At 46.4% G+C, this 22798-nt stretch overlaps 3 protein-coding genes across 4 annotated transcripts; 2 read left to right on the plus strand and 1 right to left on the minus strand.

The window, feature by feature from the left end:
• The first annotated feature begins 4416 nt into the window (after positions 1 to 4416).
• LOC100820920 (oligopeptide transporter 5) lies at positions 4417 to 8319 on the plus strand. Its single transcript, XM_003572278.4, has 4 exons — positions 4417 to 4676; positions 4882 to 5321; positions 5428 to 6369; positions 6461 to 8319. The coding sequence occupies exons 1-4, from the start codon at positions 4595 to 4597 to the stop codon at positions 7268 to 7270; spliced, it is 2274 nt and encodes a 757-aa protein (XP_003572326.1). The 5' UTR covers positions 4417 to 4594; the 3' UTR covers positions 7271 to 8319.
• A 967-nt stretch (positions 8320 to 9286) lies between these two features.
• LOC100828715 (heterogeneous nuclear ribonucleoprotein A0) lies at positions 9287 to 13161 on the minus strand. Of its 2 annotated transcripts, none has more exons than XM_024462555.1 (6): positions 12953 to 13161; positions 12811 to 12851; positions 11762 to 11925; positions 10858 to 10963; positions 10561 to 10754; positions 9287 to 10323 (listed from the first exon to the last, which is right to left on the minus strand). In XM_024462555.1, exons 1-6 carry the CDS (start codon positions 13015 to 13017, stop codon positions 9790 to 9792), a joined length of 1104 nt encoding a protein of 367 aa, XP_024318323.1. In that variant the 5' UTR covers positions 13018 to 13161; the 3' UTR covers positions 9287 to 9789. The 2 variants fall into 2 exon arrangements, with proteins under 2 accessions (XP_024318323.1, XP_003574688.1); XM_003574640.3 differs by having other exon boundaries at positions 10561 to 10730; positions 12953 to 13159.
• A 3050-nt stretch (positions 13162 to 16211) lies between these two features.
• Positions 16212 to 22299, plus strand: LOC100829019 (C2 and GRAM domain-containing protein At1g03370). Its single transcript, XM_003574641.4, has 9 exons — positions 16212 to 16560; positions 16806 to 18167; positions 18491 to 18673; positions 18853 to 19136; positions 19221 to 19337; positions 19875 to 20131; positions 20261 to 20438; positions 20548 to 20820; positions 21586 to 22299. Exons 1-9 carry the CDS (start codon positions 16212 to 16214, stop codon positions 21778 to 21780), a joined length of 3198 nt encoding a protein of 1065 aa, XP_003574689.1. The 3' UTR covers positions 21781 to 22299.
• The last annotated feature ends 499 nt before the right edge of the window (positions 22300 to 22798 follow it).

Below are 22798 nucleotides of genomic sequence, written 5' to 3' on the forward strand. Positions count from 1 at the left end.
GGTGGCCACATACTTTTTTTTAGAGCAACGATCTGGATTTATCGATTCAAGAGACAAAGTATAAAAAGTCTTGGTGGCTAAGGCTTACGCGATGCGACTGTCCCCTATTGCGCACAAAATCATTCATCCTAACCAGACTGCCTTCATTCGTGGTCGTAACATTCTCGACAGTGCCCTCTCCATGCATGAGATCGTCCATGAGCTTAAGGCTTCCAAGGCACAAGGGGTGCTGTTCAAGCTTGACTTTGAAAAAGCCTATGACCGGGTAAATTGGGACTTCCTTCGGGAGGTCCTGTGCCGAAAGGGTTTCGACTCCGGTTGGGTGCACAAGATCATGCAGCTGGTCTCGGGGGGCCAGGCTGCGATCCGCATCAATGGGGAGGTTGGTCCGTTCTTCCGTAATGCGCGTGGGGTGCGTCAGGGCGACCCCATCTCTCCGCTGTTGTTTAATTTCGTGGCTGACACTCTCGCTGCTATGCTTGATGCGGCTAAGGCCGCCGGCCATATCGAAGGGGTCGTTCCTAATTTGATTCCGAGGGGTATCACTCACCTTCAGTACGCTGACGATACCATGATCATGGTACGCCCCGATTTGACCCAGTTGGCGAACCTTAAGTTCCTCCTGCTCTGCTTCGAAGCCATGTCGGGTCTGAAAATTAACTTTGACAAGTGCGAGTTATTGTGATGGGTACTAGCCGGGGGGTGGCGGCCAATGTGGCGAGGGCGCTTAACTGTAAGTTGGGTGGTTTCCCCTTTACTTATCTTGGCCTGCCGATCAGCGACAAGACGATCTCTATTGGCCTGCCGATCAGCGACAAGACAATCTCTATTGCCGAGTGGAAATCCCTTACGTCCAAGGTGGCTAACAGGGTGGCGCCGTGGAAAGGAAAGTTCCTCTGTTCGGGGGGCAGGCTGGTTCTTACCAATGCCTGCCTCTCCAGCCTTCCCATTTATGCGATGAGCATGTTCCTCTTGCCAGACGGGGTCCATGCTTCGATGGATTCCTCCCGCGCTCGCTTCTTCTGGGATGGGGTTGATGGTAAAAGGAAGTATCACATGATCAAGTGGGAGGAGGTTTGTAAACCCAAGGACCGGGGTGGACTGGGTGTGTCTAACTCCCGTATGCTTAACCTGGCACTTATGGGTAAGTGGGTGTCGAAAATCTTTCATAATAGTGATCCCGGTCTGTGGCTCAAAATCATTAACGCCAAGTATCTCAGGAATGGTTCCTTATTGTCCAACCAGGGGGGGCTCGCAATTTTAGAGGGCTATCCAGAAGATCAAGAACGTTCTGTCTTTGGGGTCGGCTTTTTCGGTTGGCGACGGCACGCGGGTGCGGTTCTGGACTGACCGCTGGCTGGGCCCTGATCCGATTCGTGATAAGCTCCCGGGGCTCTTCGCTATCGCTGCGGATGCCAACGCTACCGTCTAGTCTGCGTCGAAGGATCGGGCGCAGCTTTGTCGTCGCTCCTTGAGTCCTTCCGATGCGCTGGATTGGGCCAATTTGGACGATGCCCTGGTTGCCGTGTCCCTCTCCCCGGGCCCAGACTTGATCAAGTGGAGATTGGAGAGCTCGGGGGAGTTCTCCACCTCCTCGCTCTACGACCAATTGATGGCCGGTCCTTCTGTTTGTTTCCTCAAGGATGTCTGGAGCATGAAGGTTCCTCTTAAAATCAAGGTGTTCGTTTGGCAGCTTTGTCCGGGCAGGCTGCCGTCCAATTCTAACATCCACCACAGGCACGGCCCCTCTGATGGACTTTGTGTAATCTGCGGGAAGGCTGAGACTGCTGATCACATCTTTTTTGAGTGTTCCCTCGCTCAGTTGACGTGGGCTTGCGTGCGGGAGCTTCTCAATTGCCATAGGAATCCTTTATGCTTTGGGGACTTCCTTGCTAGGGTGCAAGGGCTCTCTAGATTGTCACGGAAAACCGTTTGGGCCTCTTTTGCTGCTCAGTGCTGGGTTATGTGGGGGATTAGAAATAAGTACACCATTGAGCACTCGTTCCCGTCTGACCCTACTAGCTGCATCTTTAAAACGGCTATCTTTTTGCAGCTCTGGTCTCAGGTGGCGTGGCACAAGACCTCCCAGGCGTTTCTGTCGGCGGCGCTGATTTTAGGCGGATCTTCGCCCTGCTGAAGCCCCCCTCGCGCACGACTTAGTTTCTTTTCATGTTGGGGTGGCTCCTTTTGTTGTGCCTATATTTGTTGTTTGCTCAATTTGTAAGCTGGTGTTCCCAGCATAACCTGTGACCTTGTCTTGGCCGGTTGGCTTTATATATAAAGCCGGGCACGCGGTGCCTTTCATCTAAAAAAGTACAAAAAGTCGATACACGGACGAACACAAATAATAAAGATACTCGACAAAACTAAAAACTTCATTGTAGTCCTTGTGAATGGGGCCCGGCTGGGTCCGTTTTTGGACGCGGACGCCCCCAAATTTGGTTTGAAGGGCCTTTAGGGCCGCCGGCTGGAGATGCTCTTGCTGCTGTTGTTTAAGATCTAAGTTGGTTGCTTAATTACATCGTCTGAAAAAACGAGAGGTGCTTGTCAATACCATTTACTAGTTTAGCACCATGTTGGTATCCGAGTTGTACTGTTGTAGGGATCGATCTCTTTGTTTCTCCCCTATCTGATTGAACTGATTCGTCAGTGCCCTGCAGGCTCTCGGCACTAAATATCTCCTCGTGAGTTTGAGCTGATTACGCATCTACTAGTACTGTACAGCAGACAGTTTACTACTGACAAACAAGGCTCAGTTTACAACCCTCAGTTGCTGACAGGCCGGCACACATCTCAACTGCACAACTTGGCATTCCTAAGCCGTGCTTTATGTAAGACAAGTGGACTGATAATAGGCAGCAAGTTAAGGAAAGTTTAAAACGAGCCACATGTTGAACAGTACTTGGACTGGTCGTCTTCAATTCGATTCAAAAGGCTGTACCTGGAAATTATCGTCCCAGTACATTGTTCTTCAAGTATTGGTTCAGAAGATCACGTGACTTGGCCTGTTGGCCATGTTGCCATCTCAAAAACCATTCAGACCCCGGGGCACCTAGAAAAGTTGCTGTAGGGCAGTAGCAGTAGACGGGGCAATAGCTTTTGTCATTCTTAATGCTCGTAGATTCACCTTCATTGTGGCATCTGTCGAGCTTTATTCTTGCATTGCCACTGGCAAACCTGTCGAGCTTTGTTCTGCATTCTGGAGCGTCCTTACATGCTACCTACAGTGTCTAGCTAGCTTCCTATTGTTTTGCAGCAAAACGAATGTGTTGATACACATATCTCCTTGCACATGCCATATGATTCTGATCCAGTTCTGGAGTTTCTTAACACAGTGAAGAACTTGACCACCGACCCTATCTTCAATTTCGGTGCATGATTCAGTGCTAAGAGTACTTTGGCATGGCTACTTGACCTAAGCATTCCTTAATTACCTAGCAGGCTCCAAGCCGGACGTTCTCTGCATTGCAAATCTACATATCTTTGTGGGTAGCTGACTTGAAGTGCACTCCCCAGTTGCTAAGAACAGCTCGCTCTTGATCAGCTTCTTATTGGCGCCTCTCACAGTCTCATTCCAGACTCCAGTAGGCCACCACGCAAAGTTCGTCAGTTCCTTTCCAGATTACCTTTTTGGCTCATAATGAACCACAGGTTTCTCCTACAAACCTGCCAACAGATTTTATTTTTCCTGAGGGATGCTAACCACCCACAAAAGTACGCTAATTAATCTCCTACTGTCTCTGATGGACCACATCAATTATTAACTAAATCATGCTGAATCTTGGTCAGAGAAAAGATGCAAGGGGGAAAAAAAGGACTAAGATTCTTCTGGCACAAGGGACAATGCAGCACGATCGATCCAGCAAAATGATGGATTAGCAATATCTAAGTAGTGCCGATCGTTCTCGTGCAAATTGGGGGTGCCTCAGCGAGGATTTTCGATAAGCTTATCCCATGTTTTTTCTTTTATTTTAGTGGCATAAATGATGCACCGTTTTGTTGGGTCAGTAAGGAAGCATATTCTTATATGTACTGATTTTGTAGATATACAATGATGATGATATGCATACTGCTGACAGTCTCTTAATTTGGTGGTATGGAGTTGGCAGCAAAAAATATGGTCAACTTGGTGCTCCATGATATTTTCTTGATATTTAGCTAGTTCAGATTTTATTTAAATAATGGAACCGACATACTTCAGTTTTGCTGAGTATACTGGTCTAGCAGTGTAAATAATTGCACCAAAAACGTTGGGATCCTACGAATCTATGATCATGGGGGCTTAGACCTGGATATGCAGTTCTTGATTGTACTCAAATGTTAACATCAGCCAAAAAAAACTGGCTGTACGTGAAAGGGAACCAAAGAACTGAAGCAGAAGCTTTGTTAGGTGAGCACCCTGTTGTGTGCCATCCACATTTATTTGCAGCATAAGAAGATGAAAAACAGCTGCTTAAAGTTTTTCAAGTGGTTGTCATTTGGCAGGAACTACTAGCTACCAACACAGGCGCACGCTAATCTACACAAGGAAGAGGCTTATAAAAGAACCAACCTTGGGTGTGGTAGGTTGGCAATTAAGGAGAGTGCTGCTGCAATGGAGGAGCCACCACAAGTTGAGCTCAGAAACTTGGAGATTCAGAATGCAGGGGCAGTAGACACCAGTGATGGAAAAACAGGTGAGTTTTCCTGCTATAGCTGTTGGCAATAATCTGACCAATTCTTTTTCTTTTTTGAAAGTATAATCTGATCTATTCTTAATTGCAAAGCTGCAAAACAAGAAGGATTTCTTTCTTTCTTTCAGTCCTGAGAATGAATCCCTCTCTTCTTTCCAGTCTGGATTGATTGCTTTGTGTTCACTGCGAATGATTGCGCTTGTTGCAGATGAGGTGGACGACTGTCCGATCGAGGAGGTCCGGCTCACCGTGCCGATCACCGACGACCCGGCATTGCCGGCACTGACGTTCAGGACATGGTTCCTGGGGCTCATCTCATGCGCGCTCCTGGCATTCTCCAACCAGTTCTTCGGCTACCGGCAGAACCCTCTCTACATCTCCTCCCTGTCCGTGCAGATCGTCGTCCTGCCGCTCGGCAGGCTGATGGCCGCCTGCCTCCCTCCGGCCATCATCGGGGTCAAAGGCACACGGTGGTCCTTCTCGCTGAACCCCGGTCCGTTCAACCTCAAGGAGCACGTCCTTATCACCATCTTCGCCAACACCGGCTCCAACTCCGTCTACGCCGTCGGCATCATCACCATCGTCAAGGCCTTCTACCACCGCGACATCCACCCGCTCGCCGCCATGCTGCTCACTCAGACCACCCAGGTGAGGAATCAGGATTGTCTGTCAAGCTCAAGCTCCAACCTGAATCTGAATTCTTCCATCCCTTGGTGATAATGTGATTCCCAACTGATGATGCTTCTTCTTCTAGCTGATGGGATATGGATGGGCTGGGCTCTTCAGGAAGTTCCTGGTGGAGTCCCCCTACATGTGGTGGCCGGCAAACCTGGTGCAGGTGTCCCTCTTCAGGGCGCTGCATGAGAAGGAGCAGAAGAGGCCCAAGGGAGGCACCACGAGGCTGCAGTTCTTCCTGACCGTGCTGGCCACCAGCTTCGCCTACTACATCGTGCCCAACTACCTCTTCCCGACCATCTCCACCATCTCCGTGGCCTGCCTCATATGGCGCAACTCCATCACGGCGCAGCAGATCGGCTCCGGCGCGCACGGGCTCGGCGTCGGGTCCTTCGGGCTCGACTGGGCCACCGTGGCCGGGTTCCTCGGCACGCCGCTGTCGACGCCGGCATTCGCCATCGCCAACGTCATGGCCGGCTTCTTCCTGGTCGTCTACGTCATCCTGCCCGTGGCTTACTGGAGCAACGCCTACAACGCCAGGCGCTTCCCCATCATCTCCTCCCACGTGTTCATGGCCAACGGTACCCGGTACGACGTGGCCCGGGTCCTCGACCCGGCGACATTCCGGTTCAGCAGTGCCGGGTACGCCGAAGCCGGCCAGATCAACCTCAGCGTCTTCTTCGCCTTCGCCTACGGCCTCAGCTTCGCCACGCTGGCCGCCACGCTGTCGCACGTCGCGCTGTTCCACGGGAGGTCGATATGGCAGCAGACCAAGGCCACGGTGGCGCGTGGGCACGCCGGTGGCGGCGACGTGCACGCCAGGCTGATGAAGAGGAACTACGCCGCCGTGCCGCAGTGGTGGTTCCAGGTGTTGCTGGTGGTCGTGCTGGCGCTCTCCATATTCACCTGCGAGGGGTTCGGACAGCAGCTGCAGCTTCCTTACTGGGGAGTGATGTTAGCCGCTGGCCTGGCTTTCTTCTTCACCCTCCCCATCGGCATCATCACTGCCACCACCAATCAAGTAATCAGAATGCCTAATAGATTTTGCAGTGCTCGAAAGATAGCCAGATTAATTAAACGTGACAACATTTTTGTGCATTTTGAGCAAGCAGCAACCGGGGCTGAACGTGATGACGGAGCTGATCATCGGGTACCTGTACCCGGGGAGGCCGCTGGCGAACGTGGCATTCAAGACGTACGGCTACATCAGCATGTCGCAGGCCATCATGTTCCTGCAGGACTTCAAGCTGGGCCACTACATGAAGATCCCGCCAAGGTCCATGTTCGCCGTGCAGCTCGTCGGGACGGTGCTGGCGTCGTCGGTCTACTTCGGCACGTCGTGGTGGCTGCTGGAGACGGTGTCAGGTGTCTGTGACCCGGCGAGGCTGCCAGCGGGGTCGCCATGGACGTGCCCCGGCGACGACGTCTTCTACAACGCGTCCGTCATCTGGGGCGTCGTCGGCCCGCTGCGCATGTTCGGCCGCCTGGGACGCTACGCCGGCATGAACTGGTTCTTCCTGGCGGGGGCGCTGGCGCCGGTGCCGGGGTGGGCGATGGCGAGGGCGTTCCCGGGGAAGGCGTGGGCGTTCCGGCTGGTGAACACGCCCGTGTTGCTGGGCGCCACGGGGATGATGCCGCCGGCGAGGGCCGTGAACTACCTCATGTGGGGCGCCGTCGGGCTGCTCTTCAACCACGTCGTGTACCGGCGGTACAAGGCATGGTGGGCGCGGCACAACTATGTCATGTCCGCCGCGCTTGATGCCGGCGTGGCGTTCATGGGCATCGCGTCCTACGCCGTGCTGCAGGCCGGGGGTGTCAATGGGGTGGACTGGTGGGGGCTGCAGGTGGACGACCACTGCCCCTTGGCTCGGTGCCCGACGGCGCCCGGAGTTAGCGTCCCAGGTTGCCCCGCCGTAGAGTAACCTGCTCTGGCTGGCATCATCTGATCATCCAGGCCATTAATTAGTGATATAACTCTTACAAATGTCAAGTTGTGAACATGTTGCACGTCGGTAGGATCGAGTAGCATGTACAGTTCAGTCAGATTATGATTCCTCAGACGCCAAATCTTTTCTGCGCCCGCGCACTTTATGGCCGCATGCGGTGCTCATTGTGTGACCCTCTGAAACCTTATCCAGTCACTCGGTCTCCTGCTCACCCCATGCCCCTGTGGAGACGAGCTCCTCCTCCCCTCGAGCACCCCTCCTTCCTCTTTTCTCCTGCTCCTCACCCCGCCCGCCCGCCCGCCCATCCCGTCCCCCCACCCCATCCCCGGCTTAGATCTCGAGCGCCAACGGCGCGGGGGCTGGTCCGCTCGTCGGCACGCCCCAAGAGCTCGAGCGCCGCCGGCCTGGTCCGCTCGTCAGCGCGGCCACGTGCCGCCGGATCTGCGGCACGGATACGCTGGTGCCCCTCCTTCCTCCACTCTCCACCCCTTCCAGCCTTCCCCCTCCCCCCGCGTTGAGAGCTCGAACGCCGCTGCCGGGGCATGGTTTGCTCGTCGGCACGGCCACGGTGGAAGCCGGAGGGCTCGTCTCCACCAGACGGAGCGCCGGCTCCCCTTCCAGCCGCAGAGAGCAGCAGGCCCCATGCCTTCACCGTCGAGGGGGCGACCCCTGAAGCGGCGACGGTGGCATCCTTCTCCGACTGTGTTCTGCTATGTCTAAGTTGCTTTTTCAAGGAGAAGATTTTGGAGATTGTCTGTGTTCTGCTATGTCTAAGTTGCTTTTTCAAGGAGAAGATTTTGGAGATTGGGGTTGGTGCTGGGCACGGGTACAATGATTCATAGAGTTTTTCATGTTTCTTCTGCGAATTTGCTGCTCTGTACTGTCTATCGTCTATTATGAGATGATCAATGTTTTGTTATTCTTCCTACTCATAATCGTTATTGTCTTTTCGAATGTAAATTTGAGGTAAAGCGTTACTTTTAAATTCTGTTGGATGTAGTTTCAACATAGGTGAGTTACTTTTAGATTCCGTTGGATGTAGTTTTAATTTTTAGAATTACTTTTATGATATTTTAGATGTAACTATGAAAGTACGATGAAACTTTCGGATAATGTCTCCTTAGACAAAGTAATTTTAAGATGATTAGTTCTTTACACAAAGTAACTTTTGGATCCTTACTCTTTAGACAAAGTAACTTTTGGTACAGCATCATTCAAAGCATGCTGGATTTTAGAAAAAAAATTACATCCAAAGTTGAGGTAGACAGGAGCTAAACGGAGAATCTTGTTTTTCTCGACTCTAAGTCGATCTGCTTGGAACTGATGTTTTTTTCTTGGGTCAGTTGCTATCTCTAGTTTAACATAATTTCTACTCTTTTTTTCCTAGAGATAGATTTGAGTTCTTCTGTGTTTTCATGGCGGAGGCTGGAGGTAGGAGGAAGATGCATGTAGAAGAAGGAAGAAATGAGGTTAGGGGGTCCAGTGATGGGAAACAGGAGGGTCACGAGATGGGAGACGAAAAATAGAAACAGCCTGGAACGTACCGGTCTGCTGTCGCTTTCATACATGGGGACCACGAGTTTTTATTGCGTGCGATCACTCTAGCCGCGTCCTTAGGAAACTTGGGACCATTCGGGCATGCTCTGTCGGGAGGCACTCCATATGCCAAAAAATGCACGCGCGCCCCTAGCAGCCCCCTTCCTCCGAAATGCTGCTGTGGATATCGTCGACCGTGAGGGAGGGATGTGACTTTCACAAGAATTCCATGAAGAACTTTCACAAAGATTTTGTTCAACACGTGAAATGAAAGTGCACATTTCCAATTGTATCGACTTTGTATCAAAAAACAATCATGGAGGTCATTGGCAAGTCAAACCTTGCAAAACATGTATATATTTCAGAAACGAGGGAGTACATTTTAACCAAAGTGTAAAATGATCCCCCAAACTTAATTCCATGGTCTGTGGTATGTTACAGTGAAGAACAAGAAAATACCGCCCAAACATGCTTGTTATCAACCGGAATACACTCGACCATTTACAGGTGAAAGACAATGTTTGAGCTGTCCAAATAACTGAAAAATTCAGCTCACCATTACAAACGCTAAAACTGCAATACAGCGCTGAGAGCAAGTCTCAAGGGCTTGGAGTTGGACACCCTAGGACCTAATGTGCTACACGATTGGTACCCCAGAAATACATCGTAACTACAATATAATCTGCAGTCACATTTTATAAGCTATCACAACCACCATAGTTCTATATCATCCAAAAAACAAAACCATCAATACAATGTCTATGTCTTGACTCAGGGCCACTACATGATATATATATCTAATAAAAGCTAAAGTTCAGACCAACTAGCAGTAACTTACAGAACAATAACGTGTGTTCGTCCATCACAGGGTTCTAGCATGCCAAGCGCTACAATCGCAAGATAGAATAGCAGCCTTGTAGAGGATATTATGCTGGACTGATCCTTAAGGACTCTTGCTATCAGCCATATGGGTGGTATCGGCCTGAAGCACCGCCAAAGCTTCCCCTATTCATGTCAGGTGTGCTGCCAGGTCCATAACCACCTAGTGCAGGATCATATGGCCCACCATACATGCCGCCACCAAAGCTAGAACTACCAGGGCCACCAAAGCTCTCGTCACCACCACGCCTGTAGCCACTAAAGTTCCCTCCAGCATAAGGTCCATCAAAACCTCCTCCATATGGTGCAAAGCGGCTAGGATAACCAAAGGAAGACATGCCTTCGTAGCCTCCTAATCCTGCATAGTAACGACCGTATCGACCATGGTAATCACCTACCCCACCATGACCACCAAGACTACCACCAAAAGCTCCAAGGTTTCTATAAGGACCAAATCCACCACCGTTGAAGCTGTTATAACCACCAGCCAGTCCACCATGGTCATTCCCAGAAGGACGGTCCCTAGAATCCCTAGAATATGCTGATCTAGAATCACTACCACCTGATGGTGGTGGGTTTGAGGATTTCTTTGGTTCTGCTTTCTTGATCTCCACCTACAAACAAAGCAAATGACCTAAGTACTGACAAATATAACCTATAGGTCCTTGCTATCAACGATCTGTAAAGCATGATGGTCGATCAGATAAGCACAGTTGTATATGATTATTTTTCTTTTGGCACACATTAACATTAATTTGATATGAAATTTCTTTACACGTTTTGCACTGCAAGTATACAGTGGAGGTGCGAACAATTGGTGACATTTCTGCTATGAAATGCACAAAACTCACCTTTGAACCAGCAAGATCAATCATATTCCCATTTGCTAACAAATCATCTACAACTTGCTCAGAACAAAAAACTACAAATCCGAAGCCTCGGGAGCGTCTTGTTTGATGATCACGCATAATTTGGTGGTCAACCACAGTTCCATATTTTTCGAAGAAATCCTTAAAATCATCTGAACAATAGAACATATAGAAGACTGATCATAACGAAATCAATGTATAAGGAAGCAGCCCCACAAAAAAACAGTATAAGGAAGTAGACAATTAGATTCCATTATAATAATGTATAATGTATAATACCTTCTGTTAGTGTTGAGGGAAGGCCACCAACAAATATCTTTTTGGTTTTGAAATCCCTGGGGTTGGACTGCATGGAATCTTTTGGAATGGTTCTCTTAATCTCGACCTGGAAACAGAACAAGGCAAAGTGATTTTCACTTATAAACATGTGGGGACTGGGAAGGTGTAACACGAGTGAGGAACAAGGAACAACCGACAGTACTCAAGACAGACAGTATAAGAAGAACAAAAAGGAAAGATTAAAAGGCGACAACAAATCTAACATGCATCTAAAAATACCAACATAAGACTTCAACGGAAAGAATAGTTGTGGAATGGTGACACATATTTGCAGACTTCATTAAAACGAGCAAACTAATAAACTGACAACAGGTATATTAAATAGGTAGAATTAGAACACCAGCGTTTAGAAAAAAGTCAAGAAAACTAAAAGACTCTGAAAAGTACTCTCTCCATCCTGAATTAACTGACATAGATTTCTATAGATTCTTATACAAATCCACGTCAGTTAATTCGGGACGGAGGGAGTAATATTGAAACTTGAAAGGAACCAAAAAACGTCAACTATCTACAAACCCAGCTGTGAGAAACATCAAATAAGCATGCCAGGTGCTTAAATCCTTGCAGTATGCAGAAATCAAGTAATTAATAGACTACTTTGGATGTGAAACTCATGGGCAGTTAAAAAAATTCCACATCAAGGTAACAAGAAATATCTGTGCACAGTTTTGCAAGATCCCAAAACCATCAAAATGAGAACTAAGGAACCTATGCAAAGTTGCAAATGCAGGCAGCATCAAGGGGTCTACATACAGCAGATGTTATCAGACAACCAATATATATAATCAACAAGTAACAGACAGGACTACTAGAGCATATGTGGTGTATTGAGAACAAAACTTACTTGCTTTCCATTGATGACATGGCTGTCCTCCATCACATGATCAACAACAGCAGGGTCAGCATAAGTAATAAAGCCAAAACCCCTTGGTTGAGATGTGTGCTTATTCTTCATTATCACTGAATCAATTATCTCTCCATACTGTCCAAAATGCTTCTGAAATACGGCTGTCATCAGAAATTGTGGCAAACAAATTAGTATTACAAATATATAACTCAGAGAATCTATTAATCAAGTGATTGGGTAGTACTCCTAATATAACCCAATTTATCAGATTTTTTTTGAATAAAGGGATTCCCCCAGTTTCATTAAGGAAATCATAATTAGTTCTACAAAGAGTTCTGAATAAACATAAGGGTAAAACTACTGCAAACACGCAGCGAACTGGAGACAAGCAACTAGCAGCTACTTGTGAGCCAACACAGATCCCAATTTATCAGATAGAGAGTACAGAACATAATTGATTCAATCACAATTCTGGAGGGGCTAAGCCATCATGCCCTTTTCTAGGAATTAACCACCATGGAACCCACATTATGTACAAACAACGTTCCCTTTGCTGTGAAGGAGACTGAGCAGAGTAATTTACAGAAGTTGTTTAATCTAATGAACGAAAAGATGGTTTGCTTGAATAATACAAACATGTATAGTCGCGTGTCATAGATTGTCAACGCTCAAGGATACAACCACAAAGACCTGCAATACTAAGCAAATTTATGCCGCCATGCTTAACAGTATCTGCTAGAATTTATTACACGCATCACAGAGGATAACCATCGAATTTCACACGATCCACCGACCGCAAAAATCTCGGCTGATAAAATTGGTCACAAGACAACCCATGCTTCGTACCAAGCATCAAATTTATCGGGGAAAACTAACATACCAACGCAACGAACCGCGCATATTCGAGTAAACATATATGCATATCTAAATACTAGGGGATGTCAAAACCATGCGACGGAATAGGGATAAGGTCACCAGATCCAACGCAGATGCACCACGAGCATCGCACACCAGCAAAATAAAAGCAAGGAAATCGAGCGAAAAACCTGGTGTGGTGTCGCGCGGGAGCCCTCCGACGAAGATTTTCCTGCAAAAACCGAAACCGAATCCACCAAACAAATCAGGCAGCTGGATCGAGGTCGGCCCGAGAGAACACGGGAGGCGAGATGGGGGCGAGGGTTCTCTTACCCGGGGCTTCCGTTGCCGCCGCCGCCACTGCCGTGCTCCCTGGGTCTCGCGTCAGCCTTCCCCATGGCCACGGAAACGAGCTGGCTGGCTAGGGTTCCGGTGCGTCCTGTGGTCTCGCTCGCCGAAACGCGCTTGTGCTCGAGCTCGATCGGTGACGAGGAGGGGTTGCGTGCGTGCCGCGTGGGCGCGTGGGATGGCTTATTTGGCCCAGCGCCTTCGGCTGCTTATATCATAATGGCCACCCGAAAAGTGAGCACTATGAGAACCTAGTGGGCCGGCCCATGTAGGCCTTAATTTGGTCTTGTACCTTAATTTTCAGCCCATGTCTTACCTTTTTTTTTTCTTGAAAGTTTCCAAGATTTCCAGAACAGCCTATCTACAGAAAAGGCCCTAAGAGCATGTGTCTCGCGGCCACGTAGGGAGTGGACACGTGCTCGTCCAAGCTACGGCACCACCGTCCAGTACCTCTCCACCATGAAGCAACATTAGCAAGGGGCTGACGAGACAATCACGCCGCCGCATGCCGGAGATTAAGCCTTTGGGCCGACGGTGTCCTAAAGTAGGACGAAGACAACACTTCGTCTCACAGCCAGTGGATCAGGGAGGAATCTTCCTGCCAAACCATATGATGCAGATATCTTCATACAAGAAAGGGGGGGAAACCTTAAATGGGCAATGGCTTCCTTGTTGACGGTAAACTGTCGTCGAAGGGAACGGGTGAAAAGTAGCCAGCTCCAAATCCATCAGGTTGGATCTCCATAGGAGGTTGAGAAAGAGTCCGACCACTTCATCCCCATGGCTCCAAACATCCCCATCTTTCCCAAAAAAACAAGACTGAAGACTATATGTGTCGAATACACAGTAACAGATTCGCTGCTGGCAACCAATTAAAGGGGGAAATTATGGCAGAGAAAGAAAAAAAAAGGAAAAATATAGGAGGGTGTTTCAGATCGAAGAAAGTTCTTCATCTTTTCGATCTCTTCACCCCATCTAACCGTCGGGTCAGGCTAGCATAAGGGAAAGAGGACTCGTCTTTCTAATATAAAAACCCATGAGGCTTATTGATGGAGCAGATGTCTTCACCACCACCTGCTCTTCAAAGGGGGACAACTAGAGGTGCAGATCTGGAAAACCGATGCTGAATTTGGCCGAAAAACGCCGGCGAGGGTCTCTATGGATGGTAGGACAACAACATGACGCCACTCACCCCTCAAGGCCCCTCTATCTCACCATTCAGGCAGACACCAATGGAGAAGGAGAGGGGAGCCTGGCAAATATAGTTGGAGACTCTCCAGTGGAATGAAGGAGGAGGGAGAAAAAGAAAGGCCAAATGATGGCCCCCGCCCATAGGATTTGTGAACAACTGAAATAGGGAGTACGACATCCCGTGTCCTCTACTCGCATGCATTAGGTGCGATGATCCATCTCATACTTGACGTGTATCGCGTGTGAAAGGTCCACGACGTGATATATGTCGCACGATGAATAAATATCAACAGTATGATAATTAAAAAAAAATCCATAACATACGAACTTATATTAAGTTATACTTTCATAGAATAAAAACATCCACATTTGGTTGTCTCGTTGAAAAATTATCACAATTAAACCTGATGAAGTTGTCCCGTGGACTCGTTGGATGCTCGCCGCGCGCCCACAGTTTATTGATGCCTCTCCTCCTTTTTTTTCTCTTTGTTCCGCGTCTATTTCCCGTTCACGTTCACAACCTTTTAAGTTCTTGACTTCTTGTATTTTCCCGATGAATCACGAGGTAGGGAGCTGGTTGTGATCTGTGGTGTGTGTCCTCTAGCCGAAGGCCTACTCCGATCTCAGCTAGGCTCATCACGGGAAGCTTCCTTTACCTTGGTATAGTTGGTACGTACATACAACATCATCACAATCATAAACAAAAGCGTGAAACAATGTGAGTACGTACAACAGGGAACGGCAGTGATAGTCACGTCTGCGTAGGAAAGTCTAGGACATTGAAGTTTTCCATGCATGTCAGTTATCCATAACAAAGAGAGGGACAAGAGTTATGCTCATGGAATATATGGGAAACTAAAGTCAAGGAGCGAATTTATCCTTTCGCAGTGATGCGTGTGCATGGAATACCATTATGCGCAATCCGATCTTGGGAATATTTAAGTGTCGGGATGGAAACGGCTGCTGATTAAGAGTTTCCCTCGAAGAGAAAATTCGTTACGCATCATGCTAGAATTAAGGCTTCAAATCTCAATTTTGACCCAGATTTTATTCAAGTTGGAAGTTACAGCACAAAGATTTACTACTCCATTAAAGTGCCAATGGAGAGAGAACCGTCCGGTCCGGATCACACGATCTAGAGCAGACAAAGCAAAACCCTTTTCGGGTCCGATCGATCGCACACAAACTCTTGCCTTGCTCCATATAGCTACAGAAAAATCTCACGGCCACAGCGACGCCGCGGGAGAAGAAGAGGACCGGAGACCGGAGCGAGACAAGACGAAGAAGAAACCCCGAGACGGGAGGCAACACCAAAAGGGGCGGGCGCCGCCAATTTTAATAGGCCGCCACGCCCACGAAGAACACGATGCCTTTTTTCCCCCCTTTTCCTCCCAAATCAACTCCTTCCTCGCCGCTTTCCTCTCATTTCGCTCCCGTGTCTCTCGTTGACGAAAATCCCGCGTCCATGTGGTTGGGCTTCGTCTCCTTTGACTTGATCCAACCAAACTAACAAGACGGCGACTTGGAGCCGTGCGGGGCTGGTGGTACTACTAGTACAATTTGGGGGAGCTTTGCTCGCGGTCTGCTGCTGGTTTGGTTGCCTCCACCATTTGGTCTCCCTCCTGTTCTTGCCGTTCTTCGCGGGCAAGCGCGTCTCTTTGCTTCTTCGTCTTCTTCTCGCGCTTTTCTGTCTCGGCGCGGGTAAATCCGATCCAGGCTTGTGTGTGTGTCCACATCAGTGGGGATCTCTGGATTGGGAAAGGAGATTGGCACCTGAAGCGGAAAGTGGCCGATGTGCCTGTCAGTCTTGTTGTTTTGCTGAGTGGCATGGGCACCAACGAAGTGACGAGAGATTGATTTGCCACTCTGATCTCGGGGTTGGTTGGGGAGTACCGGTAGTGTGGCCCGATTCTTGAAGGGGTCGTTCTTCCGGTGCGGAGCTTTGTTTGGGATCGGGAAAACAGCGAGCTTTGATCGGTTCCTGCCATTTCTCGGCGATTCTTATTGGGGAATTTGTGTGAAGTCGAAGCAGGATTGTCGGTGGAGGGCAGAGATGAGGCTGAATGTGCGTGTGATCGGAGCCCGCAACCTGCGGGCCATGGATTTCAACGGCTTCAGCGATCCGTACGTGAAGCTGCAGGTCGGGAAGCAGAGGTTCAAGACCAAGGTGGTCAAGATGAACCTGAACCCGGAGTGGGATCAGGAGTTCAGTTTTGTTGTCTCCGATGTCCGGGAAGTGCTCAAGTTCTGTGTCTACGACGAAGACATGATTGGGATCGATGACTTCCTGGGGCAGGTGAAGGTGCCACTGGAGGACCTGCTGGCTGCGGAGAACTTCTCGCTTGGTACACAATGGTACCAGCTTCTTCCAAAGAGCAAGAGCGACAAGGCAGTCGATTGCGGTAATTATTTGAAACTTTTCTAGCCAGCTTTGTTCATGATTGTTCGTATGTTAAATCACGCTTCTTGTTTTTTAATATGGATTCAGTATTTGAATTTGTGAAGTTGCAACATGCATTCATCTTTACTAGTTACTTGCTTAATACTATGAAGTAAGATCTAGAAGAGATAAATTTTACTTGATGTAATCGTGCATAAATGACAATAGTCGCTTTTCTGTTATTTATTATTTTGTGGCAACCTGCAGGGGAGATTTGTCTCGCAATATCTTTAGAAACAGCTGGGGCCACACGATCATGGTCTGATGATCTTGCAACTGAATTAACTGGCATACATAGCGACTATTCATTATCATCAAGTCAAAGCACTGGAACATCACTTGCATTAGCTTATCAAGAAAATGAAGCTTCGAAAGAAGATAATATCAATGAGTATTCTGATGGATCTGAAATCCATGAAGAGGACAAATGTAGCATTGGTAGAGAGCAAACAACTGCAGAGGCCAAACCTAATGGGATTTCTAGTGGAGCAGAAACTTCTAAAGCAGAGAAGCTTGATAAGACCTCGCTTGTTGATCGTGTCTGTCAAATGTTTGTCAGGAAAAATGATGATGCTGTACCAACAACATCTTTAGCAAAGACTGAGGCTTCAGAAGAAGTTCAAGAAGCACCAGCAGGATTTGAGGCTTCTGTAAGCCAAAGTGATGATATGTGTTCAGAGGCTCCATTTGATGAGCTACTGAGATCTTTTGAATCAAGGCATGAAGGAGTTGAAATGCCTGTAAATTTACAAGGAATTCTTATAAACCAGTCATATTTTACGTCGCCTAATGATTTGAATAACCTTCTCTTCTCACCGGATTCGGATTTTCGGCGAACACTGGTCCAGCTTCAGGGTTGTACTGATTTCACAAGTGAACCCTGGATAATTGGTAATGGTGGGGAGACCCTTAAGAGAGTGATAACTTATACAACTGCACCATCCAAATTGGTTAAAGCTGTTAGAGCAACAGAGGAACAATCTTATTTGAAGGCTGATGGAAAAGAGTATTCAGTTTTATTGAGTGCTAGCACCCCAGATGTTCCTTGTGGTACTTATTTTCGCACAGAAGTTCTTTTCCGTATTATGCCAGGTCCTGAACTTGATTCTGAGCAACAGACTTCACATTTGGTAATTTCTTGGCGCATGAATTTTCTTCAGAGTACTATGATGAAAGGTATTATAGAAAATGGCGCAAGACAAGGCTTGGAGCAAAATTATGCACAGTTTTTGGATTTACTGTCAGAGAAGGTAAAGCCAATTGATGTAGAAGATGCTGGGTCAGACAAAGAACAGGTCTTATCTTCGTTGCAAGGGGGTCAGGAGTCTGATTGGAAGATAGCATTCCTATACTTCTGCAACTTTGGTGTCCTGTCCTCTCTTTTTGTAGCCCTGTACATTGTTGTGCATGTTTCACTTGTGAATTCAGGTGCAGTTCAGGGGCTTGAGTTTCCTGGATTAGATCTGCCAGATTCTCTCAGTGAGATTGTGATGGGTGGGCTGTTGTTTCTTCAGGTGCAAAACATGTATAAGAAACTCATGTGCTTTTTTCAGGCAAGGGAACAAAAAGGTACCCCCTGCCCCGCCCCATCTCCATTTCTTCGGGAATGCAACATTCTCATGATTAATAACCACGACTATATTTCCAGTTAAGAAAGTTCAGCTGCAATTGCTGTTTTAACATGAAATTCATAAAACAAAATATTGGATATTCTCCATTCCCCTGACATCAACATGCTATAATGTTTTGGAAAGATATATGAAACTTCAGCACTGACAGTTTTTCTCTCAATAAACCTATGGATATTTGGATAAATACCACATTAATTTGACACTACTGAATTTTATACACATGAATGTGTCTGTGTTATGCTAATATTTTTCCTCATGCAGTTGGTGATCATGGTGTGAAAGCACAAGGTGACGGATGGTTGTTGACAGTCGCCTTAATTGAGGGAACCAAATTGGCACCAGTTGATGCTACTGGTTTCTCTGATCCTTATGTGGTGTTTACTTGTAATGGTAAAACAAAAACAAGTTCAATCAAGTTCCAAACTCTGGAACCTCAGTGGAATGGTATGTGCTTTGCTTCAGAGACTCAGAGCTTTTGATTTTCCCTTCTAAATCTTTGTGTTTTCTTCCATAAGACCATAACTAACTGAGAAAACATGACTTTGGAATTCCCTGTTTTAGTAGAAAAGGAAGGGACATGATCATGCGTCAGGCAACTTAATATGTTTCCCTAAATCTTGCAGATATCTTTGAGTTTGATGCCATGGATGATCCTCCATCAGTGATGAATGTACATGTATATGATTTTGATGGACCATTTGACGAAGTTACCTCTCTTGGACATGCTGAAATAAACTTTGTCAAATCAAACTTGTCAGAGCTAGCCGATGTATGGATTCCTCTTCAAGGCAACCTGGCTCAGTCCAGGCAGTCTAAGTTACACCTAAGAATTTTTTTGAACAACTCAAAGGGCACTGGTATGGTGACCGAGTATCTGAGCAAAATGGAGAAAGAAGTTGGTAAGAAGGTGAGTAATTTCCTTCACATCTTCTTTGAACCATACTGTAACTATGTGATTTCCCCCTAATCTGTTCCGGGTTATTGCTGACAGATGACGTTGCGGTCTCCTCGAACTAATACTGCATTCCAGGAGCTCTTCTCTCTCCCAGCAGAAGAATTTCTCATCAGCAGTTTTACTTGCTACTTGAAGAGGAAATTGCATACACAGGTACTTATTGAATTGTGACTAAAGACACCTATCCTATAGAGGAAGGTCAAATGGCATGACTTGAAGGAGAACTGGAATATTTGGAGGGGGCGCTAGAACATAGATTGGGATGATAGGAATATCAGGGAGACAATATATTGTATTCTTTCCTTGATATCATAATCTCGAGTGCATAGCATTTTATACACCCTGACTTGATTTGTCCACTGAGATTCAAACTCACGTCACTAACTCTGAACTTACCAACTAGTCGACAAACACATATGCTTAACTTTTATTTTTTTGAACGAGGACTGTAGGAGAGGCTCCGACAGTATTATTGATCAATAGGAAGTACTCTTTATTCAGTTGTTCTTATAAAAGGAGGCTAGACTGATACGAAAATTCATTGGTTTAGTTGTTGCTAAACCAATAGAGTTCAGAAAAAAAATCATGCAACTACTACATGTGTGATTTGAAATATTAAATGAACATGAATGAATAGCTTGCTAGGTGTTCAGAGTTAGTTAACAAGATCATTTGTGCTTTTCATTTCAGGGCCACCTTTTCTTGTCTCCAAGAATAATTGGGTTTTATTCAAGCATGTTTGGCCGAAAAACAAAGTTTTTCTTTCTATGGGAGGATATTGAAGATATACAGGCAATTCCTCCATCGCTATCGTCATGGAGTCCATCCCTTGCAATAATTCTTCACAAAGGTAGAGGAATGGATGCAAAGCATGGTGCCAAGAGCGTGGAGAATGGAAAGCTAAAGTTTTCTCTGCAGTCATTTGCATCATTTAGTGTGGCCAATAGGTAATCTCTACAAATACTTAAATGGTTTTCCTGTGACAATTACAGCTGCCAGGTCAGACCATATAGAAATATCTGCATTGATCTGTATAGTGCATTGAAATTGTTTTTGCATGTCATTATGGTTTACAGGACAATAATGGCGTTATGGAAAGCAAGATCTTTGAGCTCTGAGACTAAAGTACAGATTGCTGAGGAACAATCCCATAATAATACCCTTCAGAGTGAGGACAGTGGAATTTTTGCTGGTGTTGAGGATTCCAAGAGCCTTCAGATGAGCGAAGTTTTCTCCTCAGTCATTTCTGCTAATGTAATTGTGCTTAAGTTTTACAGGACATATCAATTCATATTTGCATGTACGAGTTTATTAACTACCTAGTTATCACAAGTTGAACTGAAATACATGTGCCTCTTGCCAGATGGCTTCACTTATGGAGGTGTTTGGAGGAGGTTCGTTGGAGATGAAAGTCATGGAGAAGGTCGGATGTCTCAAATACTCGGCTACACAATGGGAACCAGATAAACCTGATGAATATCAACGACAAATTCATTACAAGTTTAGCAGGAAATTGTCTCCTGTTGGAGGAGAAGTTACTGGAACACAGCTGAAATCTCCTATGCCCAACAACAAAGGCTGGATTATTGAAGAGGTGATGGAACTCCAAGGAGTCCTTCTTGGCGACTTCTTCACGGTATGTGCATATACTCAAAACTTGTTTTTATGGCTCTCGGAAAAATAAAATCAAACTCATGCTAGTGCAAATTGACTTGAGCATAGCACGAACAAAATATGACACCACCAACAGTCCTAGAAAACCAACTCTAGTAGAGCTTCTGTCATTGAAAACTTGTGCCATTCTTCACTTACATGATATTTGTTCTTTGTATTGAAGTTGGTTATTGTACTAGAAGTACATCCTTTTAGTTAAAGGATTTGTTTATTCAGAAGTTAGTACTAAATGAAAAATTGACTTCTAATATAGATGAACCCTCTGCTGATTTGGAAGATGAAACAGTTTCAGTACACGATCCAAACTGCAGTATTACTATAATCGATTTGAATTTAGGTTTACCATATCCAGATATTATTTAGCTTGTCCCTTTCTCCGTTTCCTGATTAAAGAGCAAACCGTGCATCCCCGGGCCTGGCGGTCTCTACCTCCATCTGAAGCAGAAAAACTTAGTCCAGAGACCATACAAGGTTGAATAGGGAAAGTAAACTAAAGCTAAGAAACCAAGAGCGGGTGCAGACGCCTCAAAATGCCAGAAAATAAAAGAAGCCCGGTCCAAAGCAGTAGGCTAAGCAGATGCGTCAAGTACCCCTTCATATTAATGTACCCATTGTGCCAATTTGTTCCTTTGTCTATTCCTAGGAAACCAAATATGTTCTGATGAATTTCTGCATAAAACCAGAGTAAACACGGTATATAATCTGTGCACCTAACTTGCGCATGCAGCTTCATATAAAGTATCAAGTCGAAGACCTGGCTCCTAAACAAAAGGCGTGCAGTGTCCAAGTCTATCTTGGAATTGAATGGTCAAAGACCACCAGGCATCAGAAGAGAATCGAGAAGAATGTTCTTTCCAGTTCATCTGCTCGCCTGAAAGAGATGTTCAGCCTTGCATCAAAGCAGCTCTCACACGCCAGATAGGATCATACACCTGTGGCAATCCCTGTGCATAATACTGAGATGACTGAACATTTCTGACCGCCGCTACGACCCCCTGTACATACATTGCTTGATTGAAGATACACACGGGCGACTGATTCATTTGTTAGACGAGTTTACAGTCAGCTTTGCAGATCCTGCAGTAGTTGAGCCATTGCTTTGGCTGAAATCACGATTATACCCAATAGCTTTCTTTGTTGTACTGTATCTGACAAGATGTTGAACCAGTTTGCACACCATGATACCAGCATCGTCAAGCTGCAGTGATGAATTACGACGAGGGCCTTGGGTTTGTTTCTCCGTAGGTATGTTTTAGTGTACATAGGATGCCGTTATTTACCTATGTGTGCATCTTTTCTTTTGTTCATGGAATCGGGTCAGCTCAACTCTTTTTCTTAACGATCACATGTTGAACTCTTCTTTTTAGATCATCACATGTTGAATTGTACAGAAGGAGGAAATAAATTGTTCAAATAAAATTCTGATATTACCGACAGTCAAGACACTGAACCACATTTGGTTGTGTTCATTGTCGTATATCCTTTTCTTGTCTCCTACTATTCGGTATGATCTACAGAATCATGCCTTCATGGGATGGCGAAAGTTGTACTACCTCCCGTTCGTAAATTTTTGTCGTGATTTTAGTTCAAATTTGTACTAAAATCACGACGAGAATTAGGAACGGGGGAGTAGATATCATCGGAATCCCGACATCGAATTCGCTGCACTCCAGGGCCTGAAAAAGACCAGTGCTGTTCTTATCCCATGTGAGCCAAGCAAAGTTGGGCTCCCGAGTCTCCTGCATGTTTCAGTCAAGGTTCAAACGTTGCCGGTCTGCGGGAATCTGGTCACGTATTTATCTCCGTATAACGGTATAAGTAGAACATGCCTGGTCGTTCCTGACCAGGTAGATCGCTTCCAGGTTTGTATTTCCCTTCAGTTTTCTACGGATATACGGGGGGAAATGAACAGTACTTGTGAAAATCAACATGAAATTATT

This window comes from Brachypodium distachyon, chromosome 3, assembly GCF_000005505.3.
Source record: "Brachypodium distachyon strain Bd21 chromosome 3, Brachypodium_distachyon_v3.0, whole genome shotgun sequence".
NCBI classification, from domain to species: domain Eukaryota; kingdom Viridiplantae; phylum Streptophyta; class Magnoliopsida; order Poales; family Poaceae; genus Brachypodium; species Brachypodium distachyon.